General features: G+C 31.3%; 4 protein-coding genes and 1 non-coding gene across 7 annotated transcripts; 2 read left to right on the forward strand and 3 right to left on the reverse strand.

The window, feature by feature from the left end:
• On the reverse strand, nt 1–1943 carry LOC126775118 (ATPase ASNA1 homolog). Its single transcript, XM_050496895.1, has 5 exons — nt 1695–1943; nt 1493–1598; nt 1167–1352; nt 947–1084; nt 1–872 (listed from the first exon to the last, which is right to left on the reverse strand). Exons 1-5 carry the CDS (start codon nt 1811–1813, stop codon nt 411–413), a joined length of 1011 nt encoding a protein of 336 aa, XP_050352852.1. The 5' UTR covers nt 1814–1943; the 3' UTR covers nt 1–410.
• Nucleotides 1944–2340: 397 nt separating this feature from the next.
• Nucleotides 2341–6830, forward strand: LOC126775096 (ribitol 5-phosphate transferase FKRP). The gene is made up of 5 exons (XM_050496857.1): nt 2341–3334; nt 3413–3595; nt 4401–4573; nt 5036–5315; nt 6223–6830. Exons 1-5 carry the CDS (start codon nt 2603–2605, stop codon nt 6343–6345), a joined length of 1491 nt encoding a protein of 496 aa, XP_050352814.1. The 5' UTR covers nt 2341–2602; the 3' UTR covers nt 6346–6830.
• Nucleotides 6831–7379: 549 nt separating this feature from the next.
• On the reverse strand, nt 7380–15744 carry LOC126774722 (dynein intermediate chain 2, ciliary). Its single transcript, XM_050496259.1, has 17 exons — nt 15721–15744; nt 15123–15233; nt 14454–14658; nt 14075–14197; nt 13842–13958; nt 13483–13601; nt 13274–13408; nt 13052–13181; nt 12537–12704; nt 11457–11600; nt 11274–11383; nt 10857–11034; nt 10430–10658; nt 9902–10001; nt 8777–8910; nt 7636–7729; nt 7380–7524 (listed from the first exon to the last, which is right to left on the reverse strand). The coding sequence occupies exons 1-17, from the start codon at nt 15742–15744 to the stop codon at nt 7438–7440; spliced, it is 2208 nt and encodes a 735-aa protein (XP_050352216.1). The 3' UTR covers nt 7380–7437.
• Nucleotides 7769–7841, reverse strand: Trnat-ugu (transfer RNA threonine (anticodon UGU)). The gene has a single exon. It is a non-coding gene; the product is annotated as a tRNA-Thr (tRNA).
• Nucleotides 15745–16692: 948 nt separating the features above from the next.
• LOC126775137 (uncharacterized) lies at nt 16693–24008 on the forward strand. 3 transcript variants are annotated; one of them, XM_050496920.1, is made up of 4 exons: nt 16693–16779; nt 21868–22011; nt 22560–22649; nt 23559–24008. In XM_050496920.1, exons 2-4 carry the CDS (start codon nt 21895–21897, stop codon nt 23832–23834), a joined length of 483 nt encoding a protein of 160 aa, XP_050352877.1. In that variant the 5' UTR covers nt 16693–16779; nt 21868–21894; the 3' UTR covers nt 23835–24008. The 3 variants fall into 3 exon arrangements, with proteins under 3 accessions (XP_050352877.1, XP_050352876.1, XP_050352875.1); XM_050496919.1 differs by having other exon boundaries at nt 16726–16775; XM_050496918.1 differs by lacking the exon at nt 16693–16779 and adding an exon at nt 20942–21027.
• Nucleotides 24009–26675: the final 2667 nt, after the last annotated feature.

Raw genomic sequence — 26675 nt, forward strand, 5'->3', positions numbered from 1 at the left:
TGGTAAATAAGACAAATATTGCATATTCGTCAAAACTATATAATACTTTAGGCTAATAGTGTAGAAGCATATTCAAACAGAATTTTTTCTAAAAAATTCTAAATTAGTGCTTTTATACAAACAAAATATAAGTTTTCCCAATATTAATATTAAATTAAATTGCTGCAGTTTTATTTACAATATTCTCAAACCAATTTTATAAAATAAATAAAAATTACAGTGTGAATATATTTTATATGACATCCACTTAAGACATACATTTTAATCAGAGGTTAACTAAATTGTCATAGAATCGTTTACTAACTGTATAATAAAACAATTTTGTTCTAGATCAATTTTATCATTCTACTTAGTAAAATGTATAAATCTGTGGATGCTAATATTCCCCCACCCAATATATGATATAGTAATCATGTTGTTGTAGGTGTCGGTGGAACATATGGTTTGAGTAAATACTCTGAAAATGCATTAACAGCAGCAGCTCCCCGTACTTCTCTGTCCAACAGCGGCAACTTAGTTACGTGAAAGTCTTCATACAAATCTGCTATTTGCTCTAAATATTTCTCCTGAACTTTGTGTCTTGCTGCACAGAGTTCGCATGGGGCTGATGTGTGCAACAACAATTGATTAACAATTATGTTATGTGTGTCTATTCCACACCTTGTTAGTTCTTGTACAAGTCTTTCAGTTTCATATAGGGAAAGAAATTCAGCAATGCAAACACATACAAATGTTGTCTGGTTGGGATCTTTGAACTGTGTGTTTACTTGTGTTATAACAGATAACATCTCATCCATTTTGTTGCTGAACATATCCGAGTTAAATTCTGCCAGTCCAAAGAGTGTTGCTACTTGATTAATAAATGGCGCCACCTGCAAATTTAAGGCTCAATACATTATATCATTTATTTGTAATAACACAGTTAATAAAAGGCTTCTTTACATACCTTTGATTTAAGGCGCATTAATTTACCAAGACCCTTCTCAACAACCTGAGGGAATGATAACAAACGGAGAGTGTGTCCAGTGGGAGCTGTGTCAAAAACTACTGCACTAAAATTCATTCCTTTTACTAGCTTCATAACCTGAAATAGATTATATGAAAATAAGAAAATATACAAACTGCTTCACTCGGGCTATTAATAAAAAATAATTATTTGTACATACTTCAGCATAGCTCATAGCCTCATCAATGCCAGGGAATGCACCAACTATTTCCTGCATAACACCTTTACCAAGCCTCATAGCTTCTGTCTCCCCTTCAAAATATTCTTCTGGCAATTCTGTTAATCCCACATTGGGATCAATTTCCATTGCAAATAAATTGTCAAACCCTTTGACTTTTGTAGGTACCTGTAAGTTACACTTTCATATTTAGAAATAATCAGAGTCTAATAAGAAATACAGAAGCACCAATCAGTCACGATAGAATTAAAAAAAAACACACATTCTTTTTCTCGTATGTATGCATTCTTTTTTTCATAACAACTTACTTTAGAAAATTTCTGATCGAACGCATCTGAAATATTATGAGCAGGATCTGTCGATATTATAAGTACCGATTCTCGTACTTTAGAGAGTTGAATAGCAAGGCTGCAGCTGAAATTTTTAATATTTGTTATCACATAATAATATCACAGTAAAGTGACAGCAGAATATTTATTATCAGTTTACCACAAGAATTTAGTTAATTACCTGCATGTAGTTTTGCCTACGCCGCCTTTTCCTCCAACAAAAATCCATCGCAGAGATTTCTGTTCTATTACGTTCCGTAATGAGGGTTCTAAAGGTTCGAAATCACTGTTTTCATCCATTGTGCCTAAAAAATATGTGAAAAATTGCTGAATAAGTAAACAGAATTTCAGAAACTAGAACACACGGAAATTGATGATTGATGTAAATTCGTAAAATAAAAAAGTGTCATTTAGAAATCACTCATGAGTGCAGACAGATAACATAGTCTATCATTTTTAGTCCATAGACTATTTATTGATGACTTAGTTGTTGCTGAATAAACTGTTTTTTCCCTCCACTGAGCTTCTTATTTGAATTTGTTCATTAAATAAAGTAAGCATAATTATAAAATCAATTTTAAGTTCCGGGCTAAGCATCACAGTATAAAGAAAGTAATAAAAAAAAATTATGAGTGAATGGATCATATAAGTACCCCACTCACCATCACTTGCCCACAGGGCAATGTAATTTGATTTTGATAAAATGTATAGTTTAAGCGTTGTGATTATGTACTCTGTGTAATGTGTTTGTAGTTTCATCTGTCAAACTCCTGGTCCTGACTCCTGTCATAACTCACAAATAAAAAGAACCCACTGACTGAAGTCTGAAGTACCTATACCGTACAGTGTGAATTTTATACAACAAAATAATAATAAATAAATTATGTTATATATTACATATATTTTTTGTTATAAATATAATTTATATCACTTAAAAAACTAAAACATTTTCATAATTTACATAAGATAGTCACTTACATTTATGCTGTGATCTTTTATTCGTGCACTGAAAAATATACATAATTACTAAAAGTTAACATTTCAATTCAACCTTAGTATGAATGAAATGATTACATTCAAAAATATAAAATGTTGCATCGTTTGTTACGCGGCCGATTGACGTTTAGAGTATATATTATTTTTGCAATAATTGCGATCATCGTATGCGGCTATTTGATTCCTCAATATAAAATCTATCCCATAGCTCCTGTAACATCGCCCAGCTTAGCCCATTCTCATTCAACACGACACTTGTCTAAGCTCGTTACTGTCATATTCCGCCAATTTGAAGACTTTGAAAATGATATCGCGGAAAGTGTACAATCATTTGTCTCAGCATATCCAAACATACAGGTATTGGTGTTGTGTGAGAGAAGACAGTATCCACCTTTTCAGTTTTCTGCTACAAATATAACTCTGCGTAACGTCAAGATTATAACACTTGAGTTTAAGCTGGACACAACTCCAAGTGACCTCGACCCACTGTCTTACGTTTCTACGGACTATGTATTATTTGTCCCTGATGCCTCGCGAGTATCCCGGCGTGTGTTTCAATTGATGGCTGTTACTGCTACCACATATCCTACTCAGGCAATAGCTGTTGGTGTAGGGAACACACGATTAGTTTGCCAACAACTAAAATGGGCATATATAGATTGGACTCTACATTACAGTAAAGATTCATCCAAAAGACTTTGTGATGCTATTCAAGGACCACATGCTTTAATGATCAAGACTTCAATGCTACAAAATCTACCTAAGCCATTTGCATTACCTTTTCCAGAAGCCTTGTATCTTCAAACTGCCATACGAAATATTAAGGTACATTAGTTTACTGAGTTACAATTTTACATACTAGATATTATATTAGAAATATATACTTATAATTAATATTTCTAGGTACAAATATTGGACAGTAAATTTGCTACAGGACGGAGTGTTTTGAAAACAACAGCTTCTAAACAAAAAGCTTCCAAGAGGCAGAGAGATTATCGATTAGCATTATACAAGGAGCTTGGAGTGAAGGCTGTTATGAAAGAAGACGGCAGAGTTCAATGGTTTGGTTGTAAGAGGGAAAATCAGGTATATAAAATTATACATTCATTTTGTCTACTTAATAATAATAAAATATTATTTTTGGACTAGGAATTGTAGCAATAACAAGACCTAAGCAACTTTTGACAAAGTTTAGTTATGTCATAAATTTTGTGATTTACAGAATAATATGAGAGTACATGACGGTTGGCATATATTTATGAAAATTTAAAAATTAATTCTTTTCTTAATGGCTATTAGTAGAGCAGAGATGATCACACCAATATCATGTAGTAATTGGAAGACACAAAGTTGATTGGCACGGTCTACATTAATAAAATAATAATTTAAATATTTGCATATATTGCTGTAGGTACTACAGTAATATAGATGTACTGTAAGACAATTGTAGTATTGTTTCTTAGCTATGAAAGTGATTATCCACTTAGTCTTAGTTATACACTTATGTTCATACACGTGAATAAATTTTAATATTGTAAGACACCTAAAAGTATGAAAACAGGATATTTTGAATTAGACTAAACTACATTTTGAAACATTCTTCGATTAAGAAATTATAAATCACCTCATGTTCATACTTAATATGTAAAACCACACTGTGGCAGGAACAAAAATAACTAAAACATGGAAAACATTTCTATGGCCTATATATGTTTTTAAAGTCAATAGTTACGAACTATACAATAGCTATAAAATGGATCTACATTACCAAAGATTCCTATACATATACTACAGTCACTTTAGCGTTAAAGATTGTCACATAGACTAATTCAGTCAATTGAGTTTGTGCATTAAAATTTGTCTTATCAAACTCATATGTTATCTTTTTCAGCGCTGTTTCCCACCTGTACAAAGAACCCCATCGTATGTGTTAGCAGGGCGCAACACACCACCATGCTGTTTGCGTAATATACGGCGAACAGTAATTCATGTACTTCGAGCCCTATTGCAAGCTGGGGCCAGATGCTGGTTAGAGACAACATCTTTGTTAGGGGCTGTTATGCAGTAAGTTATTGTTATTCATACTGTAGTATAGTTTCAGTATTACTATTTAAAAATAAATCTTATATATATTACTGCATCTTGTTTAGTTCTAATTCCTAAAATAGAAATGCTGCTTAAGAATATGATGTATGCAAGCAGTGTTATTTAAAAGTAGTTTTCGCCCGGGCCTCGTCCGCTTGTTTGTGGCGGGGGAGGTGAAGGTACCCTATGTCCTCTGTACTCCTGAGAATGTGTAAGCAAAATTTCATGATGATTTGTTAAGTTAATATGTGAAGCATAACAAACTAATAAACAAACAAAGTCATTTATAATATTGGTATGGTTTGTGTTATTGCTTGTTTCAATTCATTGTATTCACGAGATTAGCTAACGTTTTAAATAAATATTTTATGTACACTGATTGCCAGAAAAATGTTTTAATGTGTTTTATATTATAACTTTACTTATATTTTTGCTTTCCAGTGGTGATTTACTTCCATGGGTTGAATATGCCGAGATTGGCATCCATGCAGCAGATCTCACCCGAGTTTCCTGGTTGCAACGAGGTGGTGCAGATAATGATGGCTTTGTATGGGAAAGAGCAACGAAAGGTCATTACTACAGGGTCGCTTATTCTGCAACTAATCGAGTTTACGTTCTTATTCTGCCTTTTACCTCGAGAAATGGTACCATGTGGCCTGCTGATTGGGTTTTAGCTCATCAACGTGAATTTCCTGAGCGACATTTGCATCCACTCGCTCAAGTAAGAAAAATAATTTAATAAAAAAGTAACAATATCATTTTAAATGAGAACCTTTAGGTAAATAAAATAATCTAGTCTATCGATACTAATTCTTAGAATGAATATTATTATTATTATTATTTTCGAAATGTGTAATACTGTTGGCCTTATTGGCCTCTACAGCGTCACCGGGCGGGATGGGCGAGTTGAATTCAGCCGGATGTTGGGAGCCAAACAGGGCTCAAGAGAGACGGGCGTCCTAAGGGTGCCTCCTGTGAGGCCGGACCTCGGCTTAGGACTCCGTTGAAATCGGGAATGAATATTATATTGTAGTTTTCAAGCTTGTACAGTTCTACATTGTATATATAATCCTTGTTATAAATCTAGTACATACATCAATACATCCATTATTCAAACAAACTTAAGTAGTTTAGGTAAAACTATCAAGATAGGGATAGTTAACTAAAAATATATATATGTATACATCGGTGAAAGCATTCCAGGACTAGCACTTCAGTAATAAAGCACACGAAGTGATCTTATCGGATATCTGATCGGCTCAAGCCGAGATGGCCTAGTGGTAAGAACGCGTGAATCTTAACCGATGATCGTGGGTTCAAACCCGGGCAAGCACCACTGAATTTTCATGTGCTTAATTTGTGTTTATAATTCATCTCGTGCTTAACGGTGAAGGAAAACATCGTGAGGAAACCTGCATGTGTCTAATTTCATTGAAATTCTGCCACATGTGTATTCTACCAACCCGCATTGGAGCAGCGTGGTGGAATAAGCTCCAAACCTTCTCCTCAAAAGGGAGAGGAGGCCTTAGCCCAGCAGTGGGACATTAACAGGCTGTTACTGAAGTGATCTTATAATAATTAATCGCAAAATATGAGAAAAATCTTATACTTTTTTTATATTTCTGCAGATACAGTTTGTCGGTCGTCATTCACCAGCACCTAACGACGCCCGCGTCTTTTTGGACCTGAAACTTGGCCCTAATGCTGTTGAGAAATGCGTTCGGATTGGACCTAAACTTCTTTATCCTTAGATAATTAAACTATTGATAGAATTAAAATTTATTCTCAGTTTAAATATTTGATTGAATCTTGAATTTGACTCAAATTGACAGCATAAGTTTTATAATATTTTAATCTATATTTAAGCTTTTTTAAAATATTTTAAACACAGGTTATATGGTATATCTGAAGTACAAAAATTTTATCTGGGACAATATAGCTTAACTGTGTTGTATATAACAATGGAAGCTATTGTAATTTAACTAAATAATTAACGAATATGAGTGAAAATTGAGCAACTATTGGCTTTGCCATATATTTATATTTGTAAACCAATTGAGCCAAAAATAATACTAATAATAGTGTTTGCTTTTATTTTCTACTTTTAACCTCAGTTTTAAAAAAAATTAAGTTAAAAAATATATCAACATATATATAAAATAACATGAACCAAAACCAAATTATTATTTTTTGCATTTATTTTCTGTGTGATTTATTTTACGAAAAAGGCTGTATCTTTAAACACGACACACATTATTTCATAGTATTAAAGATCTGTATTAGATCTCAATGATTACTTGTAAGTATATTAATCTAAAATTTAATTGAACATTTATGTTTATATTTTCATAATGTTCAGAAAATAATGACATGATATAAATTAATTATGTGATTTAAATTTTAGTGTAATTTATTAGGGAAATTGTCAAATAAAGCTTATGCAATAATTTTATTCAAGGTAAAATGTATTTTTGAAGATCTCGAACTCTAGTCAAATAATGTTAACTTCTTAATGTTATGTAAGTACCATTTTAAATGGATTTGTTTTGTTTTTAGAGTTTATTCAATTTTTAGAATTAATATTTACAAGGATAAAACGATAATTTCATACATATGTAGAAAATTTTTTTTTCACAATCATATCGTTTTTGCTTTTACCAGATTGTTTTATATTAATTCTAAAAGAGAAATCGTAGTCATTCTATATTAAAAACAATATTAATAGGCTAGATATACAAATGCTATTTATTTTAAAGCTTTACTAGTAAATTAAATAAAGCACAAATCGAAATAAATTATTGTTTTATTTATAAATTATTTATTAAGGTTAAAATAAAATTACATTAATCGTCGTCGAATTTCTCGTCAACAACGCCAGTCTGGAATGGCGGGTCTCGTACTAAACTAAGTAGTTTGTCCAGTTTCATAATCTACAAAAAAAATATTATATAAAAAAAACATTTTAGTTATGTTATTTTCATTACAAAAAAGGTTTTAATATATTTTTAAACGAAGTAGAATAAATAGAAAAAAATCGTTACCTGTAAAGTTCGCTGGTCTATTCCTTGCGCTTTTTTAGGTGGCTTACACATAACTCGTAAGTTTGGCGATAATTTAACTACATGGCAGGTGCCTCTAAAAAATAAAAAAATAATTACAGCAAATAATTATCGATGCCTCCAGAGAGATTTGAACTCTCGACCCCTGGTTTACAAGACCAGTGCTCTAACCCCTGAGCTATGGAGGCGATGAGAATGAAATCGAAATAATGATAGATATTATTTTGGGGATTTCTTCATATATTTTAGATGTACACCACAAAAACTTACTGTTTATGAAATACTTGTATAATGAAAAAAATAATTTAACACAGTTTGGATTAATAATCAATGTTAATATTCAAAAATATTGTCATACATTTTTACGTAATTAGTAATAATATAAAATGTGGAAGATGGTATGAATATTATTTCTCACACATCCTATCAAAACCAGGACAAATTATAATGATAATACTTATATTATCATTTTTTACCCCTAACCTTAGTTAGGGGTAAAAAATTAAGACATGGCAGCCAGTTTGACTTAACTGTTGATAGTAGTAGATACAGAAAAATGATCTTAGAAGACTGTCCATGAATTTTAAAAATATTTCGATTGACAATCATAAATTGAAAAAAAAAGTACGGTTAGCAAAAAAAAAAAAACAGGTTTTTCACAAAACTTTTTTTAAGATATTAAAAAATGAAAATTCTATCATCTTATGAAAAGTACCTAATTTTCTGAAGGAAGAATAAGTATATAAGTAGTAGTCAAGAATTGTGGTCTCTATGCCGAAGAAATTTGCACCTTTTAGAAGTATAATATATTGTTTATATTTTATAATATAACATTTTTCGTTAGAAATGACATTCTCGACTTTCTTATTTAAGAAGCAAAAGAATATAATTGTTATAATATATATTTATTTTATATACGAAATTAAGTGGAATAAATAAGATATACCGAGAATTCCGTATTAAATTTGATTAAATTATGACTAAGGAAACCTAATTCTATATAATCGTAACTTGATTAAACGGCTTTCTGCTTTTTATTATTCCGTGAGGAATAACCGTTCCATAAACGCTTCTTTTATAAGTTAGATAACCACACTTTGCTAATAATAATATAATAACTTACTTAGTGTCACCACAAACAACGACAGGCAGTTGACGATTAAAGTCTATCCTTGTAAGTTTCTTTGTTTTCTTTGAAACGATAGCTTGCATGCAAATGGGACGATACTTATTAACATTTAAGTCGTAAACGTAAACCTGAAAAAAATACTTTTAATCATATCCTGTCATTGTGTAATTTAATTTAAAAACATCTTTAATTACATTAGAATTATTTATATTGAAGACTTAAATAAATACTTAAAATAAATATGTAAAATATTCAATTCAATATTTATTTTTAATGTTTAGTTATTTCTATTAGTATTAACGACTATAAATGTCGAGACACAAGGTCACACAACTTTAAATCCGGTCGATCGCTTCGATTTTGTTGACTTTTTTTTTAATTAATGACAATTTATAACGTTTTGTAGTGAAATAACAATGTAGTGAAATAAAAATAGTATCAAATATATATATATATATATATATATATATATATATATCACTTTACTTTACTCAAATATTTTACAAATAAACTTACATAGAATGTATAACAATCTGAAATTCAACTCGAAGCATATTGTTCCTATTAACGAACGAACAATTCGTACACGTTTGTATAAGAGGATTAGACTATCATTGGTAATAGCAATCAAAGCGGGAATAGATGGTCAGTTGAGCGGTAACAAGCGTATGGAATTCAATAGGGATTACTGTATCGACTGATCGTGCTTCGACAGCGGTGAGGGTTCAGAATCGAATTCAAATTGGCATTATGGCATGTGACTGTCCATGTTTTACGTATGTAACTACAACAAATTATAACGTTTTAGATTAAAATATTAATATTTTATTAAGTAAAGATCGTATGAGATTTTTTAAATGACTAGATGTACCTACGTAAGTTATTTTTTTGATATTATTATTATGACAACGAAACTAATTAAGTCATGGAGGTCAGATACTTAAATACTTATTTTCATCGTTTGTAATGAAAGCAAGAATAAGCAGTTATAGCATAAAACAATTTATCGAATTACGATTCGTCGAACAATGTGTTGTTTTCGATAAATTTTCCTTAAATAAGTATAAACATCGACGGTTCTACCACAAAATATTAAACGTATAAAAAAAGCCTTCCAACCTTGCCATCGGCAGTACATGCTGCAAATACGGTGCTGGAGTAGGGCGCCCATTTCACATCGCCCACAGGAGAGCCAAGCTCGAACATAAACAGCGGTTCACTGCACAATATAATATATTATGTAATAGTAATTTTGCAGACTCTATTATTTGATCTCCCAAGGATTTGAATTTTCTAAATATATACATACACTGTAGATGATGATGACCAATGTTTTTCATAAATTTAGTTTTGCAAGTCAGCAATAGAAATAGTATTAAACATTTCTTACACCGTTCATGCGTTGCTAATTATCGCATTTAAGATATTTAATCGTTTAAAGCTATAACTACCCTGATTCACTCACTATTAAAACCAGAACACGGCAATTTAAAGTATCTATTGCTGTTTGGCGGCAGAGTTTCAATGTTGCATTTTGTAAAATTTGTGGTTTAAAATATTTATAATATTGAAAATTTGTCCAACCCCTTGGAACGTTACGACATTGACGTCTTAACTGATTACAGATTATAAGGTTAATAAACATACTCTCGCCCGTCTTCCCATATCTTGACCCGCCAATCACCAGAGCAGGACGCGTAGATGCTATTGTTGAAGTAGTTATAGTGGATTCTGTACACGGGCATGTGATGACCTTGCACTGAACGAACGTAATTGCGATTATACTTCAGTGAACACGTGTGGATCATTCCGTCTTCTGTTCCGACCATGAAAATATCCGGTTTCTCTGGGTGGAAACAGATACAACTGCCACAACCTAGGTTTTTAAAATAAAACTTGATTAAATAATACGAATATTAGATATTGAATGTAAAGTACAATATGGATCGACGACCTAAATTTTGTTTCTGAACCTTGAAATTAAATTTACTAATTTGATTAAATACTGAAAGGTCATTGATCGTCTATTGCGTCGTCAGCTTCATCGACCATTACATTTGAGATTAATGCATACTATTGACAGTTAGTAGAGTTCCATCAGGTCCAGGAATGGGAGGAACACTCGAATGCAGTGTGATGATGGTAGTGGCTTGCAACTCTCCCGGCATTACGGCCCACTGAACCACTCGTCCATCGCCAGAAATTGAAAAGAACGACGCTTCACCGTCGATCAGGCGACCTCCCCAACGGATCTGATACGATTCAAATAATTTATAAGTATTCTAAAATAAATATTATTACATCTGTGATTTACTTTTGATTTAGAATTTTTTGTATTTATAACTATATATAGATTTAATAATTATTTATAATAATTTATCAATTTATCAATAATAATAAATAAATATTGTCATAAATATATGAATTTATAATAAATGTTACATATGCAAGCTGATAATCATATTTAGCTAGTGACATTAATGGTATTTACCTCCCAAACAATGTTGCTGTGTTTATCTCTCACGGAGTCCGATTTATATTGATAACTAGATTCCAATGTCAGTTGGGCGTTGTAAACGCATACGTTGCCATCGTAGCGTCCTATTACACAACCGTATTAACTTTTGCAAGTAAATAAAACATTTATGATTTTTTATTTTGTTACATTACTTACCGACACAAACAAGATAAGGAGTTTCCTTATAAACGTCGAGACATATAATTGGGGAATCTGTTACAACGGAATATTCTGGAAATGCTGGATTTTTTATACTGTAGAGACAGAGACATCCCTCTTTTTGTTGTTGTGTAAAATCCACTGTGGAAAAATTTGAGTGAGAATTTCATATATATTTATATAAAATAACCCGTTCTTTTTTCGTAAAATAATGGTCTATATAAAACGTTTATATCGCAATACATATAACTCTATTCCGTTTCCGTTTGGTAATTTTTCAGACAGACATACTCGGCGACTTTGTTTTATAATATGTTATGATTAAATGTCTACAGACTTGTTAACTTTGCTGTATTTAATAGCAGCTTCTATGTTAATAGCAGATCGGAGACTGAAAGTTGGAAGTGTGTACACTTCCATACCTCGGAAATCACGTAAAGCCGTTAGCCCTGCGCCTGAACTCTTTCTGGTCGTGCCAGATTTCCGTCCCATCGGATTATGAGAGTTAGGGAATAGAGAGTGCACCTGTGTTTGTTTGCGCACACGATTATGCACTATAATATATGTCCTGCGCAGTTGGCTATAATCTTTCTTAAGATTGGCCGCCGTGGCCAATACTGTGCGAAGATTAGGCTTGCATCCTACAGGCGTTGTGACGCTTTCAGCTTTATTATATTCATAAATTTTTAAAAACCACCTGTCTTTATTTGCATGGTATTATCATATTATATCGAAGTTGATAGAATAACATTTTTTTATCGCCCCATACATATAAACATTATATAAGTACATTCTTATGTGAAAATATACTTTAACTATTCATTGGGAAGCAATTATTTTATAGGATATCTATATGTTGATTTCGATTTGATCTTTCAGATAAAGTGTAATACATAATATAAGTCTTATCATAGTATTATATACATATATATTATATACATTTTAAGCTATTGTCTGCGGCTATACAATATACAATATAATCTTCAAGGCTAATTGTTAAGTACTTTTTTATGTATATAGATGTAGATAAAAAATAAGTGTCATTTCGAATATGACTAATGAATATATATCGCTTACATGATCCATAAGCTACTGCGAACAAGTCTTGATAGTGCGGATTCCACTGCACGTCGCAAACAGCATGATTACGCATCGGTTCAAATTGAAACTTCCACAATGGTAACAGGGATCCCATACCTTCACGAAATTCGTCAGATGGATCATCCCAATAGCGGTAGTCTTGAGCTAGAATGAAATTACAGAGTTATATGACAAATAGTAGTAGCGACAGAACACCAAAGCCAGCAAACTAAATGTGACAAACATAACCAATCATGTATAATGTTCAAATAGGGTTTCAGTTTTTTTACTCAATGCGATTGTGATGGTCGTCAATTATTTGGCTTTATCTATAAAATCTTGTTAGAACTCCGAGTACGAGTTTTCGTTCAGTAAGTTGGACGATGAAAAAATAAATGACGAAAATTTTCTTTCAGATGAAGAATATGTAGTGTTATTCTTAGATACAGATAATCAGTAACATATAATATAACTATATAAAACGTATATATGTATTATTAGTTCATATTTACCAATGTCATCATAAATGTTTTGGTTGACCAATCGTTCAAGGATCGTCCAGGCTTCACGAATGCGTTGCGCGAGTTGCTCATCGTGAATTTGTTGCGCCGACTTCGCATGCTTAGCTGCTTTTTTACGCAACTAACAAAGACAATACATTTTAAATGTCCATTATATAATAAAACCCTATTTACAATTATCTCTTACAAGAAAACATTGTCGAAAAAGTTTACCCTTTTTGGTTTCTCCTCTTCCTTTTCTCGTTGCTTTTTAGCGTAATCCTCTTGATAGTAATCAAATATAATACATTGAAGACCAGTTGCTCCATAATTAGCTCGTGGTGGCGGAATTGTTTGTGTCTCCACAGACTATGGGTATGAATATAACTATTAGTGACGGTATTTATAGAAAATTATAAATATTATTGATTCATAGCACTAACTCTTCTAGGGAAGGTGTATGTTAGCGCAGCTCTCTCGCAAAAATTGAATTGATTCGCAAGTTTCTTCACTCGTGGTTTGATTTCAATTTTTTCCTCAACATGGGCCTCGCCTTCCTCTTCTATTAATATGTTAATCAGAATTTTATTAAAATTTGTTAATTTAAATAATGACAAGTCTTATTAAAATTAATGCAGTGACTGCACTAATATGTAAAATTACGGCATTTTTTGAATTCGGCAGCTGTATCGAAACCAAAAAAAAAATAAATTAATTTTATTTTTGGGTAAATAGCACAAGTCTCTACTGACATTAACGTTAAATTATGTTATAAATTAGTCTAAGTATATTTCATACTTACTTTCTTCAGGAGCAGTTTCATCAGCTACCGCCTCGACTTCTTCATCAACAACTTCAGGTTTCACTATTTCTGGTTCATCGACTTGTTCTTTTGGTTTTTCTTCATCTGCTGCGTCCTCTTTTGAATGAAATGAACATTAATATAGAACACAAACATTATTTATTCTATTGTAGAATAAATAATGTTTGTGTTCTTAAAACGTTTCCTATTATTGATTGTAAAGTCTAAAGTACCTTCCGGCTTAGCTTCTTCAGCTGGTTGCGTATCTGGCTCCGGTTCTTCCTCCTCTTCTTCTTCTGCTTTAGATTTCTTAACCTTTGCTCGCTTTGGACCAGCGTCGTCAAAACCAACCATACCTGTTTTAATATTACATTGATCGAAAGTAGAAATAAGTAAGATATGTTGAGTAAAAATAATTTAATTGAATATAAAAACAATAAACTCAATGTTAATGAAATCTATTTTAGTTTCTGTCTTCTACAATTATTATAATAACAGTATTTTAATTATTGTACATAATATTAATTTTAAGGTGAGATCAAATTAACATTTATGTTTTAAGTGTTAATAAGGATATGTTATGTCGTGAAATATACAATAACATTGAGTCACCATAGCCAGCTGCGATTTGGGCTTTCGCTTCTTCTGAGTCTTTCCGTATAGCTGTGCCTTGATAGATATACAAAGGATAGGCTTTTCCATATGTGGGTCTAGCTCTTCTTAAAAATTTCCCCTGTCCATAGTGATACGCCACTTCATCAGCAATCCATTGAGGATTAATTGTTGTTAAGACACGACCTACTTCTTCTTCAAGATCCTAAAAAAATATATTATTTCTTTAAACTTGTAAGAATCCACAGTTTTCTTACACGTTTCAAGTGTTACTAAAAATGTGACTGAAGACATCAATAAAATTTAGTACAGTAACAGCCTGTTAATGTCCCACTGCTGGGCTAAGGCCTCCTCTCCCTTTTTGAGGAGAAGGTTTGGAGCTTATTCCACCACGCTGCTCCAATGCGGGTTGGTAAAAAAATTTAGTATCCATAGATTATGTACAAGTTAAAGAAGAAGAGATATCTAGAGAGTTAAATAATATAAAGTAAAGAAATCATGAAATATATATTAATATAATAAAGGTGAAGAATTCTAAGTTTGTCACTTATTGAGGAAAAAAATTGCTCAAAAGGTGTATGAAACTGACGTGTTTAATGCTATTAAGAAATGAAAACGAAACCGCGGAGCATTATTAATTAAATAAAAAAAAAATGAGATGTTACTTACCGCTTCGGGAACGTCTTCTTGATCATCAGGCTTAATCAGTGCTCGAGGTTTCAGCCAATCCAGCGCTTCATCTTCCACAAGATTCCCTCGGGACTTCGACGTTGTTTCCTTCTGCTAAATAACGTAAACAGAATAATTTATCTTATCCCACATATATTTCGTTAGCGAAAGCAATAAGAATGCCTACTTCTAAACGCTGTAGTGCCTTTGTTATAAGCACTGTTTCATCATCTTTTTTCAAAGCACGCTTAATCAAAGCTTTCAGCATTTTTGTTTTTGCTTTTATTTTTTTGCAAAAATACGCAAGCTCTCTTTACCGCAGCAAATCAAGGACTGTTTGGTCTTTTAACGCTTAATGCTATTTGATTTATGGTTAAATATTCTGTTTGAATATTATTTTATGAGGACTTTATTGAGCGCGATCATGTCACAGAACAATAAACATCACTGAGGTTTTTAGTCAAGCGAAGCAAGCGTAAACAAATGATTAAATATCGTTGCGTGCTTAAAACAACCTTAATAGTATTTTATACATTTTTAATTTGCTTTAAGCTTGGCGATAAATGATCACGCGAAAATGCTGTTAAGGGGTACTTACATCACTTTCCTCGTCAGAAGACATTTTATTTAAGATTATTTCTTTGATAAAGTTCTAATTGTGTGCAAATCGAAAGAACATTTTTTACTGCAGTGCCTTTTCGTTAAAGCCTATCTCTAGTTGCTTACTAAGGTGTAAACTGCATTGCATTGATTTAAAATCGCATTAGTGCCGGTAAAGAAACCGGCAACAAAAACATTACATTTCCTATTATTAACCTAAGAAATACACATTAAACGACATAAAAATGATTTGTCCTTTATTAAACTATTTGATAAATATATAGAATATGATGTATATACATATATAAAAATATGATTTCATTAAAATTCAATAAACCCAATTTTATTATCGTATACATTTTTCTAATAAGCTTCATAAGATACAAACATATAACTAATAATATGTTTTTGCTGTTTTTTATATATTTACATTTCATAAATTCATCGTCATTCACATAAATTTTCTTTAATGAAAGGAAAACCTTTTAATAAAAAAAAGTAAAACAATATTTTTTATAGTGTATTCTGACCGTACTTAGTTCGTAAATTACTTTGCTCCATTGGGCGTGTCACCAAATTCTAATTAGTCCCCGTGTCTGGTATTAGCTAGCACAAGACAGCACGGTAGCGCTGTAAGCCGTACGTGCATTAACAGATTTTATAGTCACATAGCCGTTTAAGCCGAGCCAAATTTACATTAGTCTCTTTGCGGCGCCCGTTATTAGTGCTTCAGAATCGTACAAATAGTTCACACTTTGCATTGTAGGCATATGTGGCAAATAATAGGCTACTTGTCTATTAAAATTCTACAATAATAAATTATGTCGGTTTTTTTCGCGGAAATATTAAACAATAAGAAATAGAAAAGTATGTATATAGGCTAATTTAATTAAACTATATTTCTAATGATGAAACTATTTTTAATTCTTTGTTTCGGCACTTTTATTCAACGAAAAAGGTGTATTGAAACGTGATGACAACATATGAAATAGTTATGGGAGTTCTATAGTTATTATTAGAAGATGAAATGGGAATTAGTAATGAAACGTGCAGGTGAGTGTTTTTTATAAGTAGCTTACTACCTGTGCGATCGAGCTTCGCTCAGATTTTCTTTGTTCTTTTTTTGAAACATTGCGTTATTTCCGGAAATACAACTATGTAGATAAACTTAGTTAGTTAAAGCCGTTTCCGAGATACATGATACATATATACATATGTGTAATACGAGAAATATTATTAGTTTTTAAACATGAAATCATACTATTATGAATTATCAAGATAAATTTTCGGTGCTAGTGACGTAAAATTGTCTTCTTAATTTTTTTTATATAGTAATTAGTTTATAATTTTTATAATATATAACCGCGATTATAATTTTTTTATTTGGCTTAGATTTTTATCGAGTTGTATCTGCCGTGAAAAACTCACTGCACTAAAATTAACTTGAATTCGTTTAGTCACAGTATTAATCATATTAAAATCATTAGAAGCCTTACTTATATATGTTTTTTAGTGGGTGATTATTTAGAGTGCTGTGTCTTCGTTAATATGTCAAATCAATAATAACATAAAGGGTGAAATCAGTGTTTAATTAAAAAACCGTTAAGAAATATTTATACGTAAGGGGGTAGATCATAGCTTGAAATAAAAAAACGATGGCGTTATATTTTGAACAGAGTGCTGAATATGGATGGTGTGTTATAAGGTGACTGAAAAAATATGATGAGATTAATAATAATGTCCTCCAGACCGATTTCGGTCACGGCGGCCAATCTCAAGAGAGATTAGCCAACTGCGCAGGAGATATTATAGTGCACAAGTGTGTGCATAAACACAGGTGCACTCTCTCATCCCTGACTCTCATAATCCGATGGAACGGCAATCTAACATGTCCGGAAAGAGCTCAGGAGCAGGATCTACGGCTTTACGTGCTTTCCGAGGCACGGGAGTGTACACACTTCCAACTTCCAGACTCCGGGATGGTACAGAGAAATTTCTTACAGAAAAAACCAATAACTTTTTATTGGCCCGACCTGGGAATTGAAGCCAGGACCTTCGGGTCTGCGGCCTTATGATACCACTAGACCAACGAGGCAGTCATGATGAGATTATATAAGTGATGACATAGCACGTGTCATCACTCATATAATCTCAGAAGAGTGAAGGGCTAATAAACTACGCCGATCAAAAACCAAAACAATGGGATAAGGACGAAAAATGACGAATGATAATTTTTATTTACCTTCACGCTATTGAGAAAAATAATATTATTTGCTCTCCTAAGAAATAACTTATGTTCCATTTTTTCTATCACATTTCTTTTTAATAAAGCTTAATATGCACTTATAAAAATCCAGTTTTACCATAATACATACACCATAATGCAATTTAACTTAATACATTCCTATAATCAAAAGGCTGAAGATACAAGTTCTAGTACAGTCTGAGTTTGAATACTGAATCTAAAAGAATTGATCCGAATGATTATAGGCTTAGTGCATTCATTTTTATTGATTGAGGCTTTTACATTTTCAGGGTTCTCTATAGAACTATTGAGAGCCTTATTCGAACAAAACCACGATCTAATAAAATTTTCCAGAATGTTTATTGAGCTGAAATTAACTTAATTTGTTCTGCATTTAATAAAATGTTAACGTTGGACTAAATACACATTCACACAGAAGGTTCCTATATTTACATTATAACTCTTCACGGATATAACTTAACGGATTCGTCATTACTGGTGGTTATGTTCACACCGTATTTTCTCAGATCGATATGTTTTAATGGATCAGGAATGTTCTCGTGTGTGAGAACATTCGAAGGTTATACGTGTAGTACACCCGATTAAAACTATGTACAGTTGTTATTTGGCACTTTCTGGCTTAGTAACATCCATGTACAATAAATGGCACCATAGTGGTATTCAATTATTTCAAAGAAAACACATATAATTGACAGCTTGAACCCCGAGAATGGACATAGACCTTTTCACCTAAAACGCGGATGAAAACTAGCATGAAACAAAATTAATTTAACATTTTTAAGTTAGGCTTAATTAGGTGCGATAAGGATTTCAATGTGAAAAATAAGTGTTTACGTTCCGTTTTTAAAAGCTTCAAACGAGCCGTTTGTAACGGTTTACTTTTCTCGCAGGCACGTCTGTATGATCGAGCAATTTTTTCTTCTTCTTCTGTTACCTATTGTGGACCTTTTAATAATAAAATAAAAGTTGATAAATATACTTTATAGGTCGGCAGTTAAACGTATTCTTCATATATGCTATGACCATGATTGTGTAAATTTTGCGTGAAAAAACAAATAGTAACTAAGCTTGATATTATGTTATATCAGCTAGTAAAAATGGATACCAATTATTTCGTAGATTTATACGGAATACAGAAAACGTTAATATGTATTTTGTCGGTTCTCTCTATTTCTTAAAAACCTGGTTTATTAACCAACAATTTATATACAATAAAATATGTTAACGATTCGTTTTCGTTATTCCTGTCTAGTTGCGTGTCGGACGTTAAAATACTAAGTCAATATTATTGACTTGATAATAGTAATTACGATAATAAACATTGGGTACCATAATTCCTTCCGTATTTTGAATTTTCCGCTGCACTTAATGTCAGAGCGTCATTTAATTTTGCGATTTCATGCTTTGAATGAACATAAAAAGTTGCTGACAGGATGAATGATAAGGCTCAAATATTAATTTTATCAAATAAAGTAAACTTTCTTTACTCTAGTTAGTTTGTCATTTTCATATAATATTATATATTGCGGTATATGCAATGGGGCTATAACATTTAAAAGCAAAGTTGCAAAAAGGCATCTGATGAGTTTTACAGAGACACCTTGTGATTTGACGAAAACACAGAATCCATACAAACACAAAATTAAGAAAACATTAAATAATTACACACAATGTGCGAAGACAGACACAGGGCATAATGGCTCATCATATCACATTTTGTTTTAAAAAACTAATTAAATTTAAATATCGATTAAAAATAAACAGTAAATAATATATATTTATAAATATAATTATATTTAGGCCATTGTGCATAAATAGGCGACAGGCGATTGTTATTTTAAATGAAGTTTAAAAATGACTAAGCTTCATTGCATTTGGGTGTTTTCCTGTTATAATTTTATTTGCTGTTGCTTTTGAGTAATCTTCAAGGTAAGTACATCTTAAAATGATATGATGGCGCCAAAAGCCAAACACAAAGGACGAACACGGATTGCCATGGTTGTATTTACAGTGGATTTCATCGTACCATATTGATGGTATGGCTACTCACTCTCAGTCGTTTTAGCAGCAACCCAAGGGATTTCTCCGTGGATTTACTGCGCCAGAGCAAGGGGAACCTAACCGGCTTATTTGTCCCTTGTGGGCTAGGTATCTAAATCAGGTATCAAAGTGATTATTGATAAAATATAATGGCGCAGTCACTTTTACATGTTTTTGTTACGAAGGTATTGGTTGTTATGTTAAGAAATTATTCGTGCAAACTAATAATTAAAAAAAATGATTTGTTATTTGAGTTTGTTTGTTATTATATTGTTAGTTTTTGTATGAATGTAATTATATTATTTGTATTTGGTGAAATAACTTTTTTTTAATGTTCTAGAATTATGGTAATTTTTAATTTGTGAACGTAAATGGTTGTGGGCTAAAATAAAGTGTTGTTCGTTAATTAGTCTAAACGTCTAATTTCATGCACAGTTAGTGTTTACAAGTGTATTACGAAAATATATGCGTAAGTCAGTAGTGGAGCATTCAATATGAGTTAGCAACAGGATTTTGTATAATCGATAAGTGTTACGTAATACAAATAATACAAATATATGTATAATATATATACAAACTTTGTGATAAGTGTAAAATAATAATATGTTACTTTTGCCGTATTCGTTATATAGTGTTCAAAAATATATAAAAAGTGTAATCTGTTATGAATGTATCTAACATTATTTAGATTTAACACATACCTTTTTCGGAGCCATACTAATCTAATGTTTGGTCATCATTGAAACTTGTATTTATAACAAAATCTTTATTGAAAACTTTTCGAGATTGATAAATAGCATTGATGAAAATGTCTCTCGAGTTTGAATTTCTTTTGTATTGCGCGCGCAGTCTTTTGTTACTATGGCAACGGGGAGGGCTCCCCTAAGTTCCCTTGTTGACTGCCAGTGTTAAAGGTTGTGTGAAGGTTTCATGTAGTGTATGTGTATCCAGCCGGCTAGTTAATTCAGCTTCTAATTTACCTTTACCTGGGAATTTTGGGTGTGAGTCTAGATTTAGATGACAATTGTTCGACTCGAGTTTTGGGTTAAAAATATATTCAAAATATTTCGATTGTTAATGTTATTTATGTTTGAATGTTAGTGTCGATAAAATATTCATTAATAATGTGATTATGTTACCTAAGGATGAGGAAAATTATTGTTTACTGTAGAATTATACTAATGATATACGTAATAATATTTCGCAATTTGCGGTTAATTTCATTTAGATGAATTGCGCGTTACATTATTTGTGTTTTTTAATAGTAATCAACTAGTGCGTAGGTATGTTCCTGTCGCCGACATATTGATTTGTATCATATCAGAAGCTATTGCGTTCCAGACGAATATAGAACTTTTTTCATTTTTACAATTTTTCAAGTTAGCTATTACAATCACTTTTCAAGATTATATTTATAACTTTAATCAAAGATACAGGTAGTAGGCGGTATGTACCAATCCGGTGGTACCGGATTATTAATGTAAAAAACCAGCAAGAAATTTAGTAGGCATTTATTTTGGAGCTTATTCCACCACCTTCTCCTCAAAAGGGAGAGGAGGCCTTAGCCCAGCAGTGGGACATTAACAGGCTGTTACTGTTACTGTTATTTTTTCACCGATATGGTTCATAAAATAAAACGCAAAATATGAAATCTAGTAAATTATATATAGGAATCATGTATATAATACTTATGTAGTTTTTTAAAGTCTTATCTTGATTTTACAGTATTTAAAATTTTTATGATTTTATGATTACAAATAGAAATATTTTTTTATAAATACAAGCATTTTAAAATTAATTTTTGTACTTCAATAACCCTTCATAATTTCTTTCTTCCAGGCTCGAAAGTTTTATTGGAAATTCAAGATGGCGGGCGGTCGAGAAGGGTTTTTATTCCATCAGCTACCTGAGCCGGATGACAGTGGAATCGATAGCGATGGTACGGAGCGTGCGCGTGCGCAACATGTTGACGAGGCGATGCAAGTAAGTCTAAAAAAAATTGGCTATTTGTTGTATCTCACTCAGATATTTATAAGTCTACTTATATTGTTAAAAAGTAGAGCAGAGCTAAGACATTGAAAATTACTATATGCATGCAGGTTCCTCAAAATATTTTACTTTATTTTAATATCCAGTACACTTCCGAGTTACATTCCGCTGCCTGTGTGACTATTAATATGAATACTCATAGAAGACAATGCGCCGCCGTCATACCAACATCGCGTTCTCATCCAGACTCGTCTGCTGTTTGACAAAGGCTTTATTATTTGAAAAAAAAAAAAAAAACTTTCTCAACAATCATTTCAAGGCAGAGACACAAAGTCGTAAGAGTTCGATAATATCCTTTAATGGCTTTCACCTAACCCCACACTACATACTCTCATGTTTATTACCAAGCAGCACTCCCATATACCTGTGACCTTTAAAGGCCCTCAGGACTATTCAAAGGCCTCAGATCTTATTTTTATTTTTATTTAAAAGTCATACGATAAGTGCCGAATGTTTATAGTTTTTTCATGTTTAATTAATAGTTAACAGAAACCAGTAGCAGTGACGAAGATCCTGCAATGAAGCTGCCATGGATAAAGAGATGCATGAAGAAAAAGTTTGAACATCAACTTGTAAGAATACTTATTTACTTACCAAGTGAAAGTAAAAATTTCATGGATTTTAATTAGTTTTCCCACAAATCGATGTACAAGATGCGTTAAGGCGTTAGGCGTTTAATTGTTATAAATATGATCAAATTTTGTAACAAAATAACCGTCTACTCCATTAAAATTATTAGTTATAGTGTATGACGATGATATCCTCCTGATCGATTTTCGCCATAATTCAGCTCAGGAGACAGGACTTATTATAGTACACAAGTATGTGCGCAAACACAAGTGCGCTTTTTATTTACGCACTCTCATAATCCGATTGGATCAATGGCTTTACGTGCTTTCCAAGATACAGAAGTGAAAATACTGCAAACATCCATTCTTCGGGTGGCTGCTGACAATTTTACGCTAGTAACCAATAACTTCTCACTGGCCCGACCAGAGGTTCGAACCCAAGACCTTGGAATATAGAGCTTTATAAGCTAACCACTGCCACCTACGAAGCAATCAATAAATATGATATTCATCAATCTTAGATTTATTTTGAGTCACAATCTATATATGATTTATTATTTTTAATATGAAATGAAATGGATAAGGTCATCCTTGGTGTTTTGTAATAATAAGCCAATGATGTATATAGTACACGCGTCATCTAATACAAGGGAGTTGGGAATGACGGTTGAAAGGGCACGTGACGGCGTGTCATGAGAAAGTGACATGCCGTTTGCCATCACGGTATACAAGTCTGTCTTAACTCCTAGGCGTGTCAATATATGTTACTTATGAAATGAGATTTAAACATGCGTGTCAATGAAAAGAAAAAAAATCCTCTCGTTATCATTTCAGTCAGCGTGTAACGTGCCTAAAGGTAAAACATCATGGGGTCATCCATTTTGATCTTAATTAAAACAAGTATGTTTTCAGAACATCATGGAAGAGGGTCTGCTCGAGCGTCAAATGCTAATCCCAATGGTTCAGTTGCAGCCGCGAGTTAATGATGCCCATAATTATAGTCCTAACAGTCCAAACAGATCCTCGCCACCGCTTATCGAAGTGGAATTGACCGCGTCTGATGAGGACGATGACAACTCAGTTCTAGAATTTGTTATACCACTGCCATGTAAACGACCTCCAAAAACTACTTTCACTAGAGCTTTAGATCGCATTGTTCTTTTATTTAACAGGGTATTGTGCTGTTAAGTGTAAAAAGATATTACGTTTAATTTGTTTTAGCACATATATAGTATCTTTCTATAAGTGCTGTCTTTAAATTGTGAAAAAATTAAATAAAAAGATCAGAAAAACATAACACCCCAACTCTACGAAGCCAAAATTACCTGATTCTTTTTTCAAAGGTCGATGAGCAATATTTATTGACGGGTATTATATGTATATTGTATATTTAATTTCTTTTTTTCGTTGTTAAAGACATAGTCTCGTAAAGAAGATAATAAAGTTAATTATTTTATATATTTAATCGGTAACTAATTTTATTATTATGTTAATGCATATAATTTTAACGCTCATGCCCGAATACAGATTAAATACATATAAGGGTAAAAAGTTGTTACAATATAAACATAATTAAAAACATAAAGATATAAAACTAACATGCTATTTATATACAATTACTGTAATATAGTATGTTAAACATATTAAAAAAATAAAATAAAAAGCTGTAATTTTGTTATTTAAGATTTCTTGTATGTGGGTTTATATAATACTAATTATATGTACATGGTGTTAAAAAATTACAAAAATACTCTATGCTACTATTTGTATCCTTTATATATATCGTTGATAAAAATATATTTTTAAATGTAAATATAATAATGTTATCAGTTTAAAGGAAAGCTATTTAAATGTTATTAAGTATAATGATATGTTTGTCTAAGCATATATTTATATTACATAAGAATATGAAGATAAAGATAATTTAGGACCTTTATATATATATTGTACTTATGTTTTGTCTCTTTCCTTTAGTTAGTAAAAGTAGGTAAATGATATATGTACTTATTTTTTATATTCATATAACTCAGAATTTTAATTAAATATTTAATTTATATATTACATACGGCATTTTTTTAAATCTTCTTATTTGTTTATTGAACGATGTCTTCAAATAATAAGAGTATTTATTGTGCGTTTAATTTTATAAGAACAAAAAGTTTGTCAAATTAATAATAAAAAGTTTTCAATTATAAAACCCCATAAATAATATTTATAATGGGTTACGTAAATTAGGTCAATTAAAAATAAAAATGATGTATAACAATTTAATATAATTGTATATACGTTTTACTTACGTGTAGTAGAATAGTATAATCATGGTTTATTCCCAGTGTTTAAAATATTTTTTTTTTATTTGCATGATTGCTCCGTGAAAATATTAAATAATAATTGTAGTACAGATTCAAAATAATTGTGTAATGTTATTTAATTATTATCAATACTTCATGCAGTATGCAGTCCTTATGAGGCTGTATTTTGCACCCTTTTTATAATACGTATTATTATAATAATAGATACACATTTTAAAAAGTATAGAATATAGTTATAATAAATGTTTTTAATCTGTATATTTTGCATGATTGCTTGCACAAATTATCAAATTCATATGACGTATTTAATAGTTACTTTTAATTTTATTAAGCAATTTTTTTGTTTAATATTTTATAAAACTGGTTCCTGAAACTGTATTTGTTTCATAAATGTAAAGAAAAGACTGATTTAGGCCAAAATGCATTGATTTTGTTCTGCTAATTAACATATGTTTTATAATTATTATATCATTAGTAATCTTAATAAAGTGATTTCTCAACATATTATATTTGATTGATTGTTTTCTTAACCCAATCTTTATTAGATAAACTAAAACCTTTAAATATAGATATTTTACATAAACTGTGAATTGAATTGAATAAATGTTTTGTTTTATCTATTGAATTGCGTTATTGCTTAAAAATATTTAGTGAATTTTAAATGCAATATTTATATATGAATCTGCATATTTCAAGATATGCGTTTTTTTAACTTAATTGTAAGATTTTGACAGTGAAACTTATGAATGTTTAGAAAAAGAGGTGAATATATAAATATTGTCCGAAGTTGAAAAACAAAACACACAAATTATCTTTATTCTTACGGTTTATTTGTGCAAATGTTTCAATAATTTAATCATACATCGACACAGTGGGCCTATAAAATGTCCAATCCAATTTAATTATATAAAATTGAGTATAATGTCGGTAGAGGGCGGAAGTTTACAAATCATACAATTATCAATCTTATTTAGTGATTCTACTCGACAAAAGATGGCAGCACAGCTAAAAATTTAAATTTGTTGGTGTAACAGATAACAGTTTTGGTATTAAAGAACTGTGAACATTCAGCTTGGAATACACAACAATATATTACAAAATTATTAATAAAAGTTATAATAAAATATTAGGCACCCCTGCAATTGGTGTGAAATATTCCATATATATTTATATTAGGCAATTTAAACTTAATTGAGTTACAGAATATCTTAAATATAATTGATGTATAAAACGTCATCATACAAATAGCAAAAGATTTACTTAAAATGTGATTATTCCTCATATTTTATGTGTGTACTTAAAGTTACGTATGTTATACATGTTAACAGATTGTGAATCGATTTTATTCGCTCTTTTTTATTATTAAATAAGTATGTCCTCGTACATTTATGACTGAAGAATGGTCTAATTTAAATTGAAAGAATTACTGAAATATCCCAAAGCTAGACGGTACCTTCAATATTTTTTATTACAAATGAAAGTCTAACAATAAACTCTTGGAATACTTAATAGTCTTTAATAGTACTATATGTTTTGTTCTTATTACACGACTAACTGCCTAAGAAAGGAGCGTAATGTTTTCAGGGTCCTGCCTGAACCGATTTGGATGTCATGAGTAGCGTTAGAAATATTTACATCATCTCGAGTAACATTCAGGGCAGTCGTGCTTTTAATTTTTAATGTATAAAAATATTTATATGAAATGGGCAATTCTTGT

Source organism: Nymphalis io, chromosome 17 (assembly GCF_905147045.1).
Source record: "Nymphalis io chromosome 17, ilAglIoxx1.1, whole genome shotgun sequence".
Taxonomy (NCBI): Eukaryota; Metazoa; Arthropoda; class Insecta; order Lepidoptera; family Nymphalidae; genus Nymphalis; species Nymphalis io.